This window comes from Cygnus olor, chromosome 5, assembly GCF_009769625.2.
Source record: "Cygnus olor isolate bCygOlo1 chromosome 5, bCygOlo1.pri.v2, whole genome shotgun sequence".
NCBI classification, from domain to species: domain Eukaryota; kingdom Metazoa; phylum Chordata; class Aves; order Anseriformes; family Anatidae; genus Cygnus; species Cygnus olor.
Window position 1 is genome coordinate 30,034,172 of NC_049173.1, and position 18,912 is coordinate 30,053,083.

The 18,912-nt window shown below is 42.3% G+C and overlaps 2 protein-coding genes across 2 annotated transcripts; both read right to left on the reverse strand.

Annotated features, from left to right (window-relative positions):
• Nucleotides 1-1,884: 1,884 nt before the first annotated feature.
• On the reverse strand, nt 1,885-5,441 carry LOC121070447 (olfactory receptor 5F1-like). The gene has a single exon (XM_040557615.1). It carries the CDS (start codon nt 5,439-5,441, stop codon nt 4,485-4,487), a length of 957 nt encoding a protein of 318 aa, XP_040413549.1. The 3' UTR covers nt 1,885-4,484.
• Nucleotides 1,885-17,787, reverse strand: LOC121070448 (olfactory receptor 4M1-like). Its single transcript, XM_040557616.1, has 2 exons — nt 17,371-17,787; nt 1,885-5,466 (listed from the first exon to the last, which is right to left on the reverse strand). The coding sequence occupies exons 1-2, from the start codon at nt 17,785-17,787 to the stop codon at nt 5,431-5,433; spliced, it is 453 nt and encodes a 150-aa protein (XP_040413550.1). The 3' UTR covers nt 1,885-5,430.
• Between the last annotated feature and the right edge of the window lie 1,125 nt (nt 17,788-18,912).

Here is an 18,912-nt window from a genome sequence, read left to right on the forward strand (position 1 = left end):
AGAGCACAAGTATGTGAATGTGCACGTTAACTGCTAAAAAATACCTCCTTTCTGATAAGGAGTACGAGAGCTCCCTCTTCTGCAAGTAAGCTCTCTGTGGCTCTTCCCTTCAAGTTTTAGAGATCAGAAATTTCTCATTTGGAATCAATAGAGACTGCACACCTTGCAATCAAATCTGCATTAAGAGTTGGTGTCCATCCGTCATACAATCTCTACTCCCCAGTCTTTCGCATTTATTTTACAGGACAGTCTACTGATAAGAGCAGAAACAGCAATGCAAACAGAACACTAAAATGTGTCTGGTAAGGTCGCAGGGTTGCAAGCAGAAGTTCTGTGGTAAGCATGAATACAGAAGACTAATTTTTATTTTATGTAAAAACAAAAACAACAAAAAAACTTTGCTATATTCCAGGTGTGGAGGAATTCCCCCCATCCCCCTCCACCAGTATATCAATACAGGTATTGCTTAAAACAATCTGACTTTTTTCAGTCTGTGTGACTTGGGTTTCCTAGTTTTCATTTTGCCTATATTCTGTTTGACATGAGAACAAACTCTTTGATTCAGGAGGCAACCATATTAACCATATTAACCATACTAACCATATTCAGGAGGCAATCTAGGAAAAATACTATGCCTAAAAAGTTGCTGTGTTAACTGATAGTGGAAAAATGCCTAAAAAATTGGAAGGAGCAAAATACTTTATTTTCTCCACAATGGGTGGGACAGAACCTTTTCATTTAAATCTCAATGGGAAAATCTGAGTTAATCCTTAGGTGAAAACTGAAGTATCACTAACTTATAAAGAACAAGTGAAAATGAGTCATTAAGCAGTAGAAGAACGCATATATGAGTGCATTTTAGAGAGTGTTGAACTTAAAGTGTGGCCTTCCTGAGCTAGGTGGAGAGATGTTTGTGTTGAAAAGGAATTAGTCACAGTACTTAGCTTAAGGATAAAGGGTACCAGCATTGAAGCCAGTCACCAGAAAAGATGACATTGAAGAGGCTGCTCTGTGATAACATAGGAACAAATATAACCTATTCCATTGAATCTTCTATAACCCTTCGATAAGAAAGAACCCTGTGTCTGAGAAGCTATAACAACACCAGGTTTGTTTTTTTCCACCAGTTTCCCCTATACAGGTGAATGAAGGATGAATTCAGAACAGGTATGGAGGTCACAGCAGGTCTTTCCTCAAATCCAAAGGGAACAGACACCAGAAGGGGGGCCTGGCTCCAACATCTGCTGCTACTGAACCATTCCAGGATGGGTGAGAGGTGTGACAACCAACGTGCAACATATTGCCGACACAAAGCACCCCTGGCCTCCACAAATTATGCAGCTGCATGCCCCACAAACACCAGGCATGCCTAGCGTAAAGGGTCTAAAGCAGCACAACCACTGCAGTATGCTCATCCCCATGGATGACTTTCTACATCAGTTTCTATAACAAAGAAACACTATGCCCTGAATGATGTGGTTAAGCCCCACAAAATGAACTGAAGGCAGCTTTTAATCTTTCCCAAATAAGTCCTTCAGCAGTGCTTCATTCTCCTAAAGTATGCAGTTGATCTTTAATCCCAATTAAAGGAGGCTCCTTCAGAAACTGATTCAGTTTAAGATCTAGCAGAAGATCTGAATTTTCATTTTGCTATAGGTTTTTCAACTGAGACACTTTGAGAGGCATTCTCAGTAAAAGCATACCAAATATTCTTACAGAAGAGGAGTGTGGTAGCAAGTAGAGTACACCAAGTACACCACCACAGCTCTTATGATCTCTTCTTCTAGGCTTTACTGGCAAGGATGACCCTTTCCTCCCTTGCAGAATACACTCCGGAAGGGAAGGGCCTTAGCCAGAGTAGAAGAAAACATGGTCATTAATGCGTGGGTGTGGTCTTTGTTTTATGGGCATTTTTTTTGGTTTTTCTTCCCCATCTGAATCCACTTCTCTCCCCGTGACTTGCTGTGCTTCCTCATTGTCTTTACTCTGCCCTAGCAGTGGCTCTGAATCCTCAGACAGCTCACCCCAGACTGTTGGCCTCAGGAACATCTGTTTCACCATCACACCCATGCAGCTGCCATGCAGATCTCAGCATTTCCCCGCATATGCCTTGGTGCTGGCATGTCCATTGCCGAGAGGTGGAAGCAGGGGCAAAACTCAATGGGCCATGCAGCGTCTGTTCCAGGGCATGCAGCAGATGGTCTGAGAACTCCACACAGGAGATGGGCTTTTGGACAGTGTAGCTGTGGCATGGAGAACACAGCCATAACCACCCCTCTGACCACTGCTGCTTGGGGCCATGCCGTGCAGGCTGGGGCTGCCCTCAGCTACAAAGCTGTGGAATTCTCCTTTTACAGCTTGACTCAGTACTCTCACATCCACTGCTCTGCAGGCATTTCTGTTCAATGGGTCTGTCCCAGCCCACCCAGGCACATACAGGCCACTAATGCTGAACCATAGCACATATGAGGCTGATCGCTACTCTTCTATCCAACATATAGGATATAAAATGGACAAAAAGCTCATGAGGTGTGAAACAGAAATGCTTCCTGAGCAAGTCTGATCTCGGAATTCCAGGTCTAGCAACCAGAATCTTTGGATTTGCAAGGAAACAGCATAGCTGCTCCTCCCCATCCCCACATCATCTCCACAGTAATTTTTGTGACCCTGCAGAGCAGTTGTTAAGTGACCATTGAAGGGGACTGGTGCGCCAGCCTATAACAAGTTTTCTGTGCTCATTTTTTGAAGAGCAGACAGTCCCTCTGTCTGCATTGATAAATGCCTTGCAATTTGTCATATGGCTCAGGAATCAGTGTGGCTGTTTTTGGAAAATTGTTTCTATTGTCATAGATGAAGAATCACAGGTAAAACCATGGAAATACCTGTCACTCTACACACAATAGGTAATTACCCCCCTATTTCACAGGATTTCTGATCTCTTCAGCCAGCTGCTGGAAATGAAACAGGACTGAGTATTCTGGGTGTATTTATTATTATTTTTGAGCATAAACTAGGGACCAGGAAAGATGCCTTGGGTCATCAATAAAACTTGTGCTTAGGTGACTTAATCCCATGATTACTGTAGGTCAGCACACTGAACTCTGTTGGAAACTCTGTAGTGGTATGGCTACATGGGTGGCTTTGGCAGCTTCTTAAAGCTTGGCTTTGAAACTTAAATGCCCTTGGATAGACTTTCATGTCATTTCTTAAGTTCGTGAAATGTTTTCAAAACAACAACAAAAAAAAATCAGAATACATTACCCTAGGCAAAAGCTCTTTTGGTTATTAGTTGCCCTATGAACCCATTGCAAACATGTTCTACAGATAAGAATGAAGCTCAGATTACTTCCATAGTACAAGAATGTGCATTTGTTATCACTAAGATCTGAGTTCCTGCAGAAAAGTCATTAGTTTAGCCTTCATGCCAAGGCAGCAACCACAGGAAAGGCCATTAAAAGACATCCTTGACATTTGTTTTTTTAGTAAGGAACCATGTGCAATATCAGCTATTTAGCACAGTGTTTTAACACAGCCTCAGGTCCACATCAAGCTGTAAGTTTATCACCCCAGCACAGAGGCACATAGTTAAGGTATACACAGATTTACAGCCACAATGCACAAAGGAGATAGCACAGCACTTCCCTTCTCTTGCGTCCATTTCCACCTTTTTGTCAGCCATACCTTTGCTTTCACCTGGAAGTGCTGTTCCTAGTTATGGACTCGCAGACCTAAAGCACACTCGATAAGCCTTCCTTCAGTCCACCAACACTGTGAAAAACCAGGGCAGGCCCAGACAGTGGTCACAGAAAGACCATGACTGAAAAGCCTCCCCATCGTCCCACTTGCTATAGTTTTCTAGGATTTCTTTTACTGTATAGACATCAATATAGCTGATATCTACAGTTTGTAGGAGCTGATTCACATGCTGGCAGACTGAGATATGTGGCACAAGCTATGGCCAGATATGCTTGTTGGCATTGAAGCTGAATTACTGGCATGCCAGTTGAAAACACCCAGACTGATGAGCTTAAATGATGGCAAAGGAGCTTTCCCTCCAGTCAGTCTCCCACACAGGATACAGTTACATTCTTTTCCACAGGAATTAAATGGTCAGTAAGAGGAAACAGTTCTATAAGCTACTTTAACAGAAGCGTGTGCACCATTAAGTGTGCCTACAGTACCTGACTGGCAATACCCATATTTAAGACCAAGGTTCTCACCTAAGCTTCTTCCATGCTCAATGGAGGAAAAGATTACAAGCCAAGGTCACCTCCTCCTGTAATAATGACCCAGAGTTGTGCCATCCAGTTGGCTGTCTGGAGATGCGTACCTCTCCCTTTTAATTGTAAATGGAGCCCAGAGAAGGAGATTCTATTCCAACATCTATCTTTTAGATGATTAAAGTAAGAGGAGATGTCATTACCAGCAGTCCATATCCAATTGCTTGGGCTTCCAGAGGAGGCCAGAGACTGAGAAAGATGTTCTCATTTTGTTAAAGTAGTTTTCACCCGGCTGATTACTCTTCCAAGGGCACATTTGACTTCTTTGTTCCTCAGACTGTAGATTATGGGGTTTAGCAGCGGAGTGAGGATCCCATAGAGCATGGAAACTATCCTATCCTGATCAGGTGAGTAGGCAGAAGAAGGCCGTACATACGTGCAAATAGTAGTCCCATAGAAAAGGCATACCACTGTCAAGTGAGAGCTGCAAGTGGAGAAAGCTTTGTGCCTGCTCTCAGCAGAGTTCATGCACAGGATAGCCAGAAGGATATAGACATATGAGACCAGAGTGACCACAAAGGCACTACTTCCAAGGACCCCAGCTACTGTAAGAATCACCAGTTCCCTACTGTAAGTAGGTAAGCAGGAGAGGGCCAGCACAGGTGGAATATCACAGTAATATTGGTCAACTTCATTAGAATCACAAAAAAAGAGTGTAAAAATCAAAGATGTGTGCAATAGAGAATTAAAAAATCCTACTACCCAGGTGCCAATGGCTAGGCGAGCACATAGTTTCATACTCACAATATTAACGTACTGCAGAGGTTGACATATGGCAACATAACGGTCATATGCCATCACAGCCAAGAGAAAAATCTCTGTGCCTACAACATCAATGAGGAAGAACAGCTGGAGTATGCAGCCACTGAATGAAATCACATTGTCCTCAGACAACAAGACCTCCAGCATCTTTGGCACAGTAATAGTGGGGCATAAGATATCCAGTAGGGATAAGTTGCCAAGGAAGAAGTACATGGGGTTGTGCAGATGAGTATCTGTGCTAATGGCAACAAACACTGTGATGTTGCCTGCCATGGTGACCAAATAGATGATCAAAAACAGCACAAAGAGAAAAAAACGCACCTCTGGAGCATCAGAAAGGCCTATGAGAATAAATTCAGATACTGTTGATGTGTTGACCTTGTGCATTTTATCTTTCATTGTAGAAATGATTGCAGAGGTGTACCTGGAAAAAAAAAGAACAAATAAAAAGAAAAAAAAGAAAAAAAGTTGTAACAGTCAAAATTTCACTTCCTTCTAAACAAGTGGGTTTTTTTTAATCTCTTTTGCAGTTCAAATACATTTGTAAGTTTGCATCACCACACTCAACATCTGAATTTTGCTCACATATATGTAAGATAAAAGGCAAAAAATAGTATTAAGCTTAACAGTGATTAATCAAAAAAAATTTAAATCTTTGAGTGCAATTCATCTTCTCAGACTGGGGAGCTGAAAAGTTGAATACAAAGATACCTCCCCTCTGTGGTGACTAGCTTGGTTGAACATGGCTCCAAGCAACCCAACTGGGCTTTGAAAGCAGCTGTACTCTGAACAGGGGAGGGGTAGGAATCCAGATCTCTAAAAACCATTTCAATATAAACTTTATGATACTACCGTCACCAAAGAAGTCTGGGTTACTAACAGAAACTAAAGACCTAATTTTTAAGTGAGTAATGCTATCACAGAGGAATTAAAACCCTGGTTATCAGCAGAAGGGATATACTCAGAATACATTTATTTTTTTCAGCTTTATCCAGTGGGATAAAAAAGGGATAGAACCCAGTATCTAATTAAAGATCTTCCTCTTCTCTATAAACTTTACCCATTAGGCTGTCACATCAATATTAATACTTTCAGGATCTGACTGGATGTGTTTTTTTTCTTTCTCCCAATTCAGCAAAGTTTAAGGAGATAGATAGCACATTGCTACATTAAACATAACTCGTGGAAATAATTTACACAGTAGTTCTAGAGAGAGATAAAGCAAGGCACAGCACAAGTACCTCCTTACTTGCAAACTGAAGCACAATGATGAGATGGTGTGAATATCATAACACATTCTCATTCATAAGGGATACAGAGAAACAACTAAAATAGGAGACTGATACCCCATTTGAGATAGGCGTGGCTGTTGTCTCATTCTCGTAGAAGCTTGCTTCCATCTTGAAAGGGACCAAGGTCAGAGCTTAAAACTCCATAAGAAATATTTAGGCCAGCATGAATAAAAGGCATATGGTATTTTAAATCAGAGCATCACTTGTTCTTAGAGTTGGGAGGTTATTCAGCTGAAACACGGTGGAAACACACAAATACTCACTGCAACAAGGAATTAATTGCTGGTAATACACAGTGGTCTGTATCTCCAGGAAACGTCACTGTCCTTTTTCTTCCTTCTACATCTGATTAAAATATTTGCATGACAGAAGAAAAATGATTTCACTGTAGATTTAGGAACACCAATCTATCAAGGAAGTGATGAGTCTGAATTTAGCAGCACAGGCATATTCATACATAGAATCACAGAATGGTTTGAGTTGGAAGAGAACTTTAAAGATCATCTGCAAGCACTGGCAAAAATGATAGCCCGACTACAAAAGTAAGTCGCTTTTTCAATGAGGTTTTATAAATATGTGCTGAGGATGTATCTGGGGACAAGTGTCTCTGAAGTTTTCTTGGATGCTTCCTTTAGTGCATATGAGGCTCTTTCAGAGTGTTGTCAAGGAGTCAAGGGGAGTTAGAAATGTGATAAAACAATTTTCTTCCTGAATCCTCTGATTCCCATGACCTTCATGTTGTAGAACCTTCCCCTAGAGCTGTGGTTTGATACTTGAGTCTACTCAGGAAGAGGAATAGATGGCATCATTTTCTCTGGGTCCTACCAGGTGTCATTTCAGATTATTGAAGTTTTACATATCACAAGGGTCCAGTGTTCTGATTTTTTAAGTTATAGTACTGCCTTAAAGAGACTTGATCACAAACTGTTTTCAAATTAACTTGTCTTGATCTGATGCCTGAAATCTCACCTACACATACAAAGGTCAAAATAAATTTGGCAACAGCTCCTCTGCAGAAAAGTATACCTTAAAAGTGGCAACACACATTCAGGGTTTCTTTGTAGGGTAGAGAGGAGAACCTAAATGACAGCAGTGGAGCAGCTGTGAAGCACTGCAAGGCAGCTATCACAGCACCATGTGCCAGCACAAACACCCTCTATGTGGATTTTATGGGCCATCTCTGATTCCTGTATGGGCGCAACCTTTTAACTATAGCCCCTACAGAAACGACTTAAGATAGACTTGTGAAAGCCATGCACTAGTTGAAACAGATGTGTACCCTGGTGTAAGAATGAACATAAGTTACCAGCATTACCTTGGAGAGCAAAAAAACAATTTCCCTCTTGTTCCAGAAAGCATCCATGCATTCAGTTATTGAAGCACCACTTTCCATGTGATGTACGGAGTGGTTTACCTGTTTCTTTTCCAGCATTACCTGCCCATAACTTCTACAATGTTAACATGAATGATATTGTTTGTCAATCATTCTTAAAGCCTGTTCACAATCTTTGCAGCATGGGACTCATACATAGGAATCTTAATTTTGTACATCACAAGATAAAAAGGAGCTCTCCAAGGATTACAAGCCACAGGCCTGTCCTGCAATGGTTGTATAGACCTTTGGCTGGAAGAAGTTTGTGTTGTCTCAATCTGTCTCTGTGTACTGCAGTCAGCCCTAGGATCATCAGACATCATACTTCTGGTGAAGTTTTGCAACAAAGAATGGAGCTAATCATTTTGTAATAAACCCAGAGGTTGGCAATACATACACCGAAGATCAATTGCATCCATACCTATGAGCAGAACTAGAACTGCACCCTTTCATCCTCCTAAACTGGCGTAATGCCACTTCCACTAACTGAAAGCTCTTTGCAGGTACCCATCTTTCTGTCGAAGAGCCACTGGAGGGAGATATTGCAATGCAAATCTAGACCCGGTACAGGGCTCCAAAGAACATTGTTGTACCACCAGTCAAGCGATGACGTGTCAGTACTGGCCACAAAAAAGGGGCCTCCTACCTAAGTGTGGGCTATTTACTACTTCCTGGTATTTAAAATCTCAGACCTCATGTTTAAAGTCCAGTGTTGATAATCAATCCTTAGTACAACATTGTCTGATATTCTGCTCAACTATTCTTTGCAAGCCACCAGAATGATGTACATGTGGTAGCCTGCTATCTCACCAAAAGGCAGACTTGTAAAAAGCAGTGGTGTAAGTACTGTGTATAAGTACAGAACCCTTTAAGGAGAGTTTCACATCATATCTGAAACACTTTTTTTTAGCATGGATGCATTGGCCCATCTAAGTGGCAGTCAGCCAGCACCATCAAGAGCACTTTGGGCTGCTGGCTCAATTCCACACCTGGTCCTCAGATGTGCTGCTCATGCTACTGCAGGGATACTCTTAGTTGAATTAGGTTATTAGAAGTAGAAGCACAGGACAGTATGTGAGCTATGCTATTAACCTACTCTGATCAGGCTTTCCACTTAGTGAGGTCATTTGTGATCTTGTTAGCCCAAGACTACAAATAACTAGGCTAGCAAATATGATACTACTGACCCCCAAGATTATAGTGGCATGTGTAGTTCACAGGCACTATCAGGTACCACATGCTAATGCAGTCTTTAAGCTCTCAAGAAAATCATCAGCAATTACCAAGAGATTCCTTAGCCATGCCTGTGTCATAAAATTATTTTAGTCAGCTTTATTTGCCATACGCTTACCAAGGCCTAGTGAATTTTACATAAATGTTTTGTAAGACTAGCCTTACTAGCCTCTGCATAAACTGGACACTGAAATATTCAGTACATGGGCAGTAATTGCAGCAACTCTGAAATATTGCTCAGGGAAAAAAATAGGCCTTATGATCAAATGCCTATACATGACATTGCTTGTAGAAAAGGTGTTATTCTGCCTCAAGGTAAAAATCAATTTTCCCAGGTAGTTTTCCTCACCTTCTAATGCCTCAAAGCAGTCTGGAGATACTTGGATGGTGTAACTCCCCCAGACATTACTGTAGCGTATACCTAAAATGCTGGTTATATGTAGTACAGTGGAAACTCTTTATTACGAATCTTTTTCATGGCAGGACCGTCCCTAAGATAAGTCAAAATCAAATCATTTTGTCTAACTGTGGGATTAATAAGATTTGTCAGGTCTCCGGCTAGTAATGCTTACAGTGACCCAAGACTGATGACAGACTCAGCTACTGCCTTTAACTGTGAAGACGAAAATGGTCCTTTTTCTCTACTGGCCATTCATGTTTCTGAGAGAGGGAAAAGGTCCTTGGAGGGAATTCTCCTATCTTCACACTTGACAAGGGAATAATCCCACACTGCAATTCACATTGCAGATGTGCAATGGCACACTCTGACAATGTTGTCTCTTCTAAAATTAAATTCAGAAGTCTATTCAAGACATTGACTCATATTTGCCAGGATCTGGGAAGAAGGAGCCCCCCCCCCGAAAAGGTCTGCAGAGCAGGAGCCCTAGGCAGCTGGAGGGGACAGTGACAGCTCTGAATTGGCCTCATCTTCCTCAAGAACCATTTCTGAGTTTAGAAAAGTTGAGAAGTATTGAAAACAGCCCAGTCCAAGCAGTTTTAAAGCCAGCCCCTAACAGGGGCATGCAGCTAGCTCTGCTTGACCTGTAATCTTTCAATTCAATGGGTTAGGCAAGAATCCCCTCCCTTTTCTTGGGATGGAACCAAAGCACTGTAGAAATCCTTCTAGTTTTCACAGGACGTTTTTCCTTTGAGACAGCCTCTCACTTTCCCCTAGATTAGAGCCATAATCAAACCTGGCTGTATGCTCAGAGAGCTGCTAATTTCCAGGAGAGAAAGCTTGAGATTCTAACGATGCACAGTGGAGCCAATTTAAACACACTTAAACTCTCTTGCCAAGTTACGTCATTGCAGTTTGTCAGGCACCAACTTTTTAAACTGCATCTACTGAGACCTTATTAGAATCATCCCAAGCCATTTCCTGCAGAGACGAACAAATTATATTAAATAGTTTGCCTTGAGTATTGAGACACGGGCTCCCAAAAACTGAATGGTGTTTGCATTTGACTTCCTTGTCAAAAAATCTGAGTGATTGCTTCAAATGTGTAGTAATTTGTACTGTGTTTCCTCATAGAATAGCAAAGGACATAGCAGAAATTTCCCCTAGAGGAAATGTGGAGCCTAAAAAAAAGAAAAAAAAAAGTAGGAAGTTACAGTTTGACAATTACAGATTAAAGAAACAACTGAAATTCAGCACTGGTTCTAATAGTACATTATCATCTGTCAAAAATTGTTAGTCAGCCACTAAGAGTTATCAGCCTGATGTGCATCTTTTACACAGTCCCTCCCTTCTGCCTACCAGCATAAACATTTCTTCTTCATGGGACATACCTTACCACAGAAAAAAAAAAGGCAATTGGAAATCCTGTGCTGAACTCAAATGTTTGTTGACACAGTCTATGGAACAGACTAGCTCATACGAAGAAAACTTTTACTGGAAAATAGTTGAAATGTGTCAGCATATGTCCCGTAAGAGGTCCAGGTGCCACAGCTTCCACAGACAAACGGCAAGGTCCTTTTCAGCTTTAAAATTCATGGGATTTGTTCCACAGCCTTATAACATGCCATGTGATGGAAAGATGGGATCAAACCTTCAATTTTCTCAAAGATCTCAGAAAGAGACTGAGACTAAACTAGAACAAACTAGAGACTGAACATGTATGTCTCAAAAATCTACCCACTTACCAGCCCAAGGGTCTCTCTATCATCAAGCCCAATGTGTTAATGCTGCCTACTTTGGTCTGCACCCAAGATGTAGCAGGATAGAAACAGATTGCCTTAAGCAGTAGATTAACAATGGCACAAAATGGCCATGACTCCAACACAGCAGGATCCTGACAAATGCAGTGGGTGGCAAAGGAAGGTGGTTACTAAAAGAGCAGGTAGGGGAAGGAAGAGCCCCCTCCCAAAACCGGCAATTGTGCCCTTGTTCTCCTGTCTCCTCGGTATGAACAGTAAGTTCCAGCTCTTCAGGGCTGTCTCTTACCACAAGCTACAGAATCACAAATTCATGAAGTCTCTGAGGTTGGAAGAGACATCTTGAGATCATGCATTGCCCCTGCTCAAACAGGGTCAGGCAGAGCTGATTGCCCAGGATTGTGTCCAGGCAGGTTTTGAATATTCCCAAGGACATTCAAAGGATATACAAGCTGCCAGGGCAGCTTGTATCCCAAACTCTGCTCCATAATTACCCTTTAGTTCCATCAAGGCTCCAAAGTGTATTTCCTCTGCCATTTTCCCTACTGTACCAAAGTACAAGGGTGTCTCCATCCCATCTCTGCATCCGTATCAACCCACATACACCGACAAAGGCTGGTAACTAGCTATTTGGAGATAGAGGTCTCAGTCCGCTGTTCTAAAAAGACCTTTGGCACTACCAAATATATTCACGCAACATGAAAACACGCAGAGACACCACTCCGGCCTCATTATATTGCAGCACAGTTCAGACTAAAAGCTCAGGAGCAAGGGCAACCCGACTTGCCACAAGGCCATCTTCACAGCCCAGGGATGAGGGAACCTACACAGGTGGGAGGCTGAACCGGCTGCTTCCAGCAACACCAGCAAAGTCTGTAGAGTGCGTGCCAAGATGTAGCTGAGCTGGCAGAGCAAGGCACACAGCTGCCCCCAAGCTTTTTGGGGAAGGAAGTGCTCTGCTGTGCTGGGGTGGGTTTGGCTACACAGAAGGGTCCTGGCTTGGGATGGAGGAAGGGACAATGCAGTAAAAGGAGACATGCTGCAGCATGGTGGGGGGGTAGAAGGCATGTGTCTAATTGAAATAAGTGCCCTAAACTAGAGCAAGAAGTGTTGTTTAGGGCACTGCATAGTCAAACAGCTAGAGGTCTGGACTGGTGCTTGGCCTGGCTTTCACAGGCAGCAGCAAAGACTGAGCAGTGGTAACAGCAAAATATGTTGCACCAACCTAGGACTAGCACTTGCCTTGTTTCAGGCAATAACAGACAGTGAGGTGGTCAGAAACTGCAAAGAGAAAGCTATCTACACATCTTTAGCAGACACGTACAGGTTTGCAGGGGCTCATTTCTGCTCCTAGACTTCATCGTCATGGCCGTCCTGTGACTTGTCCCCAAAGTCCAGCTGAGACCCTTCAGTTTAACCATAGTACTGCCTGCTGCTATTTCAGTCTACTTTCACCCCCATGCAGATATGCAGACATCTTTCCCACAAGTCAGTCCTGGGAGATGATTACATTCCCAATTATTTTCAGTTGATAAATCTTGAGTACTTAAGATTGGTATGACAGAGAAATGCAGAAATACTTACAGATCAGCCACCTAAATTCCCCACCCTCCTCCCCTCCCCCCCCCCCCCCTTTTGCATTTGCCATAGTTCTTACTTTTTAAAAAAAACACTCCTGGACTGACTTGTTTCACTGTAGCATCCAGTGGCAAGTTCAGCACTTAGCAATACTAGCACTGAGATGTAACCTGGAGTGGAGATACCAAATTTCTACACCTTTAGGGAGGCCAACAAACACTTCACAGGCTGAATTCACTGTAAGGTTGCATGGAATAGGGGCTGACGCTATATGCCATTAGAGCTTAAACCTAATTAGGTACCCCATAAATATCTAAGACTTGGTTTGTAAATAGATTAACGAATAACAGTAACAGCAAAGATAGCTTGTTATATCCCTTCCACCTCTTTGAGAGGAAGAACTCTCTCCCATATCAGTCCTCTCTGAACTGACCGCCCAATCAATTCTTTTGCTTGTGTTCACCCAGAAAAGCACACAGGGCCACTCAGACAAATTCAAAGTCCATTAATCCTCCAGCAGCAAATTTAACCTACACAAGTCACTAGAGCCCTCTAGTGAGCACCACTAGAGTACTATTTAAACCAGGGATTTTATTAAAGGAGCAGAGATTCAACAGAGCTAGGAAATGCCAGTGGAATACAGCACATTTGCCCTGAGACTGGGTGACTGCCTTCTGTATGTTACTGCTATTTCTGCCAATGACTTAAGTGATCTTGATCTATCAATGTTTTAAACTATTTTTACTTCTTCTCCATAGTTTGACTTTGATCCATCATTACACTTAGATCAAGAAGCCCTTCTAGTTTCAAAATGCCAGAGAAGTTTGGGGATCTGGTGTCTTATAACGTTAAAACACTTGGGGAAAACATACAGGAAGATTTCCTCACTGGATTTCCTCATTGCACATAAATGACCTATTTAACCAGGCTTCCTCTGATATTCTGATGAATATCAGAAAGAAAGAAACCAGCATCTTCAAAGAGTGATTTTTCCTGAGGATGGGGTGAATTATTTCCAGGAACTGCCTGTCTCTCTGTCCAGTAGTGGTGCTGAGGGAGCTTAATTCACTAGATCAGACTCAGTTGACAGTTGCTTACGCTTACTGGTAGACAGCACCAAATTTTGCACCTTCAAAATCCCTGTTTTGTTTTGTTTTGTTTTCCCCTCTAAAGGTATTTTTTACTCTAAGAGACCTGGACCCTCCTCAGCACTGGAATGTGATGCTTCAGTGGAATGCCTAAATTTAGGTGGGGTGAATCCAATCCTAAATCTCAGTCACTCTAGCACAAACTTACTCTATTCTCTTCTTGGCAGATGGTAAACTTCTAATGGATTTGTCATATAATTACTACCCTCCTAAAGGATTAAGTTTTCAGAAGGAGTACAGAAATTAATTACTGCAAGGTGGAGATTTCGCTTATTGAAGACAGCTCGCAAACTCCTAGTGTCTTTTTTTATTCTTCTTCCCCAAACACAGTTGCTGTCTCCACAGATAAAATGTTGGATTGTGGCAGTTTTTCCTTTTCATATTGTCCCCTGTAATATTTCAGTAACTTAATTGTGTGAAAGAATTATTACTATTTTCTGAAAAGTTAAAAAAAATGCATCCTTTTAAGTCTAGAAAATCCTACCACTGAAATATCGGCCGCCTGTAGCACACCTGTAAGAAGCATCGGTGCACAGCCCGTGCCTCTGGCACCGGGTGCCGACGCGTGGTAACTGCACCAGGCAGCCGGGAGTTTTTCTGCCAGGCGTGCTGCTCTGAATGTGCTGATTCCACCCAGTGAAACTGGTTAGATGGTTTCCGTTTTTTGACATTTGTTCTTAATATTTTCAGATACAGATATAGATGTACACACATAAGTTGAAGAGCTTATATTTTGTAAATACTTTGCATGGTGATATTTATTGCTTACTGCAGCTGCTTGTTGATAATGTATGATCTTGTGTAATATTGCATTGCATCTTAATGTGGTGACAAAAGATATCAGATGTATTCTGCTCAAATAGCTAAGTGTGAATCTACCTATAAGCTTCAGCAACAGGGTGTTCCAAGTTATTCCAACTATGGATAAGTACATTGATTTATATCATCCAAAAATGCAGTGGAAGTGAGTCTATCTGACCTCATCATTCTAAGCTTCCTTTATGGTCAAAAAAAAAAAAAAAAAAAAAAAAGTACTTCTCAAGTACTGTTCATCTTCTCTGAGAATAGACCTGGTCATACTCTACGATGCAAATCGTATTTGTTAAGTAAAAAGAAGATCAGATGTACAATGCCAATGAAGATGATTACTCCTGAGATCATAGACCTTACATCGCCAAAAGCTAAAGTGAAGAAAGCAAAAATGCACACCTTGTCCTTCAAACTGGGGGGTTCTAGTGACTGAAGGAATGTAAACATAGACCCATTACTTTCTGATGCGTTGTGAAGTATCGATTGTGTCAGGTATAGCCATCCTACTCGGTTGCACTAAAGGTCTTTCACACATAATACATACTAAGGTCAAAAAAAAAAAAGACTAACTCTTGCTTCTGGTGGGAGGGAATTCAATATTTACACTGGTTAGTAGGTTAGTAGGAAACTTGGTTTTCCAGGCCTTGAATACTAGTGGTGAAATACCTGTTTCCCATTTGCAGTTTCTTCCTTATGGTGAAAGACATTTGTGCACCATTTAATTCTGCTATAGCACTGGATTTCAACACAGGCAGAGTTGCTTGCTTTCCAAGTTGGGAAATAACCTCAAAGTTCATTTCAGAAATTCTGTTATGACACAAACATAAGCTGCCGTGTAACTGCTTGTAAGTCTTTCTAGCAAGGAGCGGGTTACTTGCTAGATTTCCCTAAAGAACGTTGACCTCCTGGTGCCTGCACTTACACATAAAAGTTCCATTGTTAACCTTATGCAAGCCCTTCTGCAGCTGCTTTTTATTTTTACAGTGCTGGGAGCTACTAAAACTAGAATAAGGCTATTCTGGGATTCCTAGCCTGTAATAATCTAGTTCCACTTTGTCCTGAAATGGCGCTTTGCTAAATTTAAGTCATTTTAAGAGTAAGTAGGCTTTCCCTCTGTTACTTCAGATAATTTGGAAAATGCCTATAAGAAGCAGTCCCAAAACCAAGAAGCAGTCAGAATCAAGAGGCCTAAATCAGCCTCTGTAGATAGTACGGACTTCTTTTCCACACACCTAACTGTTTCAGAGCTGACATAGAGGAAATGATTCTTCTTTCACAAACAGTGGAAAGAGGAATCACCCAGGCTCCAGAACCCCTCTTTCACCAGGTTGGTGTGATAACAGCAGGTAATATCTTAAGATGGGATCTGAAACATTTTTGAACAGGTTGTAGTCACCTGCTGTGGCAGAGAATGGGTTGTGTGAGAAGAGTTAATCCATTGTTACAAGAAACAGACAAACGTTATGGAAACAAACACAGAAAAGCAAAAGAAAGACAAAAGGAAAAGAAAAGACACTGACAAAAAACACAGTTATTCAGATCTTTCTACTTTTTAGTTCAAGGAACAGAATGATCCGTGCCTGAAGAAGTTCATCGTGTTTCTTAATAAACAGTAGAAATGTTAGCACAAGTTCTGTTGCGTAATGGTGGTTCACTTTTTCCAATCAGTATTCAGAGGTTGCTCAATGATTCCCACTTGAGCAGATCCAGCGATTAAATGTTTTTTCTTTAGACTCTGCTTTATCCCACAGCATAAATCCTTTTCCATTGGAATTTCATCCCAAACATCTGAGCTCTGCCCAAGAAAACCTAATTCACTCACTGCTTCACAAGGCTTAATGTATAATACCACCAAATCTTCTCTACTCAAGCCTGGTCCTCCTTACTTCTCTTTGAGGGTGCAGAAGAGGATGCTCTAATCACTATCAGAAACTGCAATTATAATTGCAAAGCACTGCGAAGAGCGACAACCTTAAAAATCTCTCATCTGTGCTGCAGCAGTGACAAATTCAGGGGTGGACTAAGGAGACCTAAAGCCCATAAAACAGACAACAGTATCAATGAAATCTACTGCTCTGAACCAATGTCAGGTAAATTCCTGAACTGGAACTAAACATCCTTCGGGTTTTAGATACTGCCCTACATGCTGAATTCCAACACTGTTCCCATATCCTGATCTGCCACTAGTCTGTAGGAAGGTAACTCCAGGTTTTCTGCACAGCCAGCTTGTCTCAGAAGAATCTGCAGCGCTGCCACAGTTTCCACATGGATGCCTTCACCTCATTATTCCTCAGGGTGTAGATGAGTGGGTTCATCACTGGGCAGAAGACAGTGTAGATCACACAGATATGCTTGTCGGAGGAAAAACTAGAGAAGGGCCGGAGGTAGATGAAGATGCAGGGTATAAAGAAAAGGGTGACGACCATCAAGTGTGAGGCACATGTGGAAAGTGCTTTCCAGTGCCCCTCAGTGAAGCGGACCCTGACTGTGACCAGGATGAACGTGTAAGATGTGACCAACACCAGGAAACAAACCAGGGATATTAAGCCACTGTTGGAGACCATGAGCCACTCAGTGACATGGACATCCATGCAGGCAAGCCGGATGACAGGAGGCACATCACAGAAGTAGTTGTCTATTGCATTGGGGCCACAGAAGGGGAGCTGGATTGTGAGTAGTGTCTGGACGATAGAGTGTAGGAAGCCCCCAGCCCAGCAGGCGAATACCAGGACCCAACATACCTGCTGGCTCATGATGGCTGTGTAGTGCAGGGGCTTGCAGATGGCAGTGTAGCGGTCATATGCCATCACTGTCAGGAGGAACATCTCTGTTGCCCCAACAAAGTGCAGAAAAAACAGCTGGGCTATACAGTCCTCAAAGGCAATGGTCTTCCTTTGTGAGAGCAGGTCCACCAGCATCCTGGGAGAGGTGACAGAGGTGCAACAGATATCTATGAAGGACAAGTTGCAGAGCAGAAAGTACATAGGTGAGGACAGCTTGGGGTCAACTTTGACTGTCACAATAATGAGAAGGTTCCCCAGGAGAACCATGGCATAGGCCAGGAAAAAGAAGGCAAAGAAGAGGATTTGCAGCTCCCTTCTATCAGAAAGCCCAAGAAGGATAAATTCAGTCACCCTGGAGAAGTTTCCTAGTGTCATTGCATCAGGTTTCCACGGTGCAGGTGTGGGCACGAAGTCATGGGCTGGCCAGAAGAGAAGGAGATGTGCTCCAAGGTTCATGGATGATGAGGGAAGGATGCATTACTCCTATTCTGCCTGCTACAGAAAGCAGAGTCACATCATGAATTACAGTGAGAGTTTGCAGAGAGTACTTGCTGCCTCTCATCTCCCGTCTTCCCACTCCCTTGTCAGGCTTCTGGTCCCTCATCCCTGAACTTACTCTGACCACTGTTTTCTGCTTTGTAGTGGATATGACAAAGTGCATACTCCCATTCTGTCAGGGAGGAGTCACATTCTTCTTTCATAGGATGAGAGACATGAATGCTGGAAAAACACTATTACCATCCTTTCACCCACTGGGAGTATAAAGTGCCATCACGGAAGGCAAGCACTTGCCATGCCCAAGCATCACGTCTACAATATGGCTGAACCATGAGCTGTTCCATGCTCTGTTCCTAATTGCTTTCCTTTAAATTGACAAAAGGGTTCTCCAGTTAGCTTGTCAGCTCTGAAACTAGAGATACATGCACAGAAGCCAGGCCTGGGAGGTTCCTCACTGGTATTCCTCTCCATTGAGCTAGCGGTTGTCTGGTAGCTTGATTGCTGTCTTAGGCCTGGTGTTGACAGAACATGCTCTTCTGAAGAATGTATTTTCTAACATAGCATAAGCTGCAAAACACTGCATGCATTCTATGCTGCCTCTGTGTTACTCAGAGACATCTGTAAAGTTCTTCAGTGGATGTATACACTGTTTTGCAGAGGTTAAAATATGACCCACAGAAAAATGCTCATTTTCATTTACAATCACACCAGGAAATTCTTCAGCTGCTTATTTTCTCTGAGAGTTTTAAGTCAGCAAGCAGGACTACTGTTAAGAAAGCATTTGATGCCTTTGATACATGCCTCTTACCTTTTGCTAATACCTGAGCAATTTCTTTGGTTACTACTCTACTCTCCACCACTTTGCAGTAGTTCTCAGAATGCTTCTCTTTCTCATCAAACAGGATTGCCTCATGCATAATTCAGAATATATGACTGCAAATCACAACACTAGTTTAGAAACGGTCCCACTTTGTCCTCTCTCCCGAGGGCTCAGTAATCTTC

What these genes read in the sequence shown, in the direction of transcription:
- LOC121070447 (XM_040557615.1), bottom strand. Translation starts at nt 5,441, where the DNA reads ATGAAAGATAAAATGCACAAGGTCAACACATCAACAGTATCTGAATTT.
- LOC121070448 (XM_040557616.1), bottom strand. Translation starts at nt 17,787, where the DNA reads ATGACACTAGGAAACTTCTCCAGGGTGACTGAATTTATCCTTCTTGGG. An exon ending in CAGCCATCATGAGCCAGCAG is followed by an intron (nt 5,467 to 17,370) that starts GTATGTTGGGTC and finishes TTTTTTTTCCAG; the next exon opens with GTACACCTCTGCAATCATTT.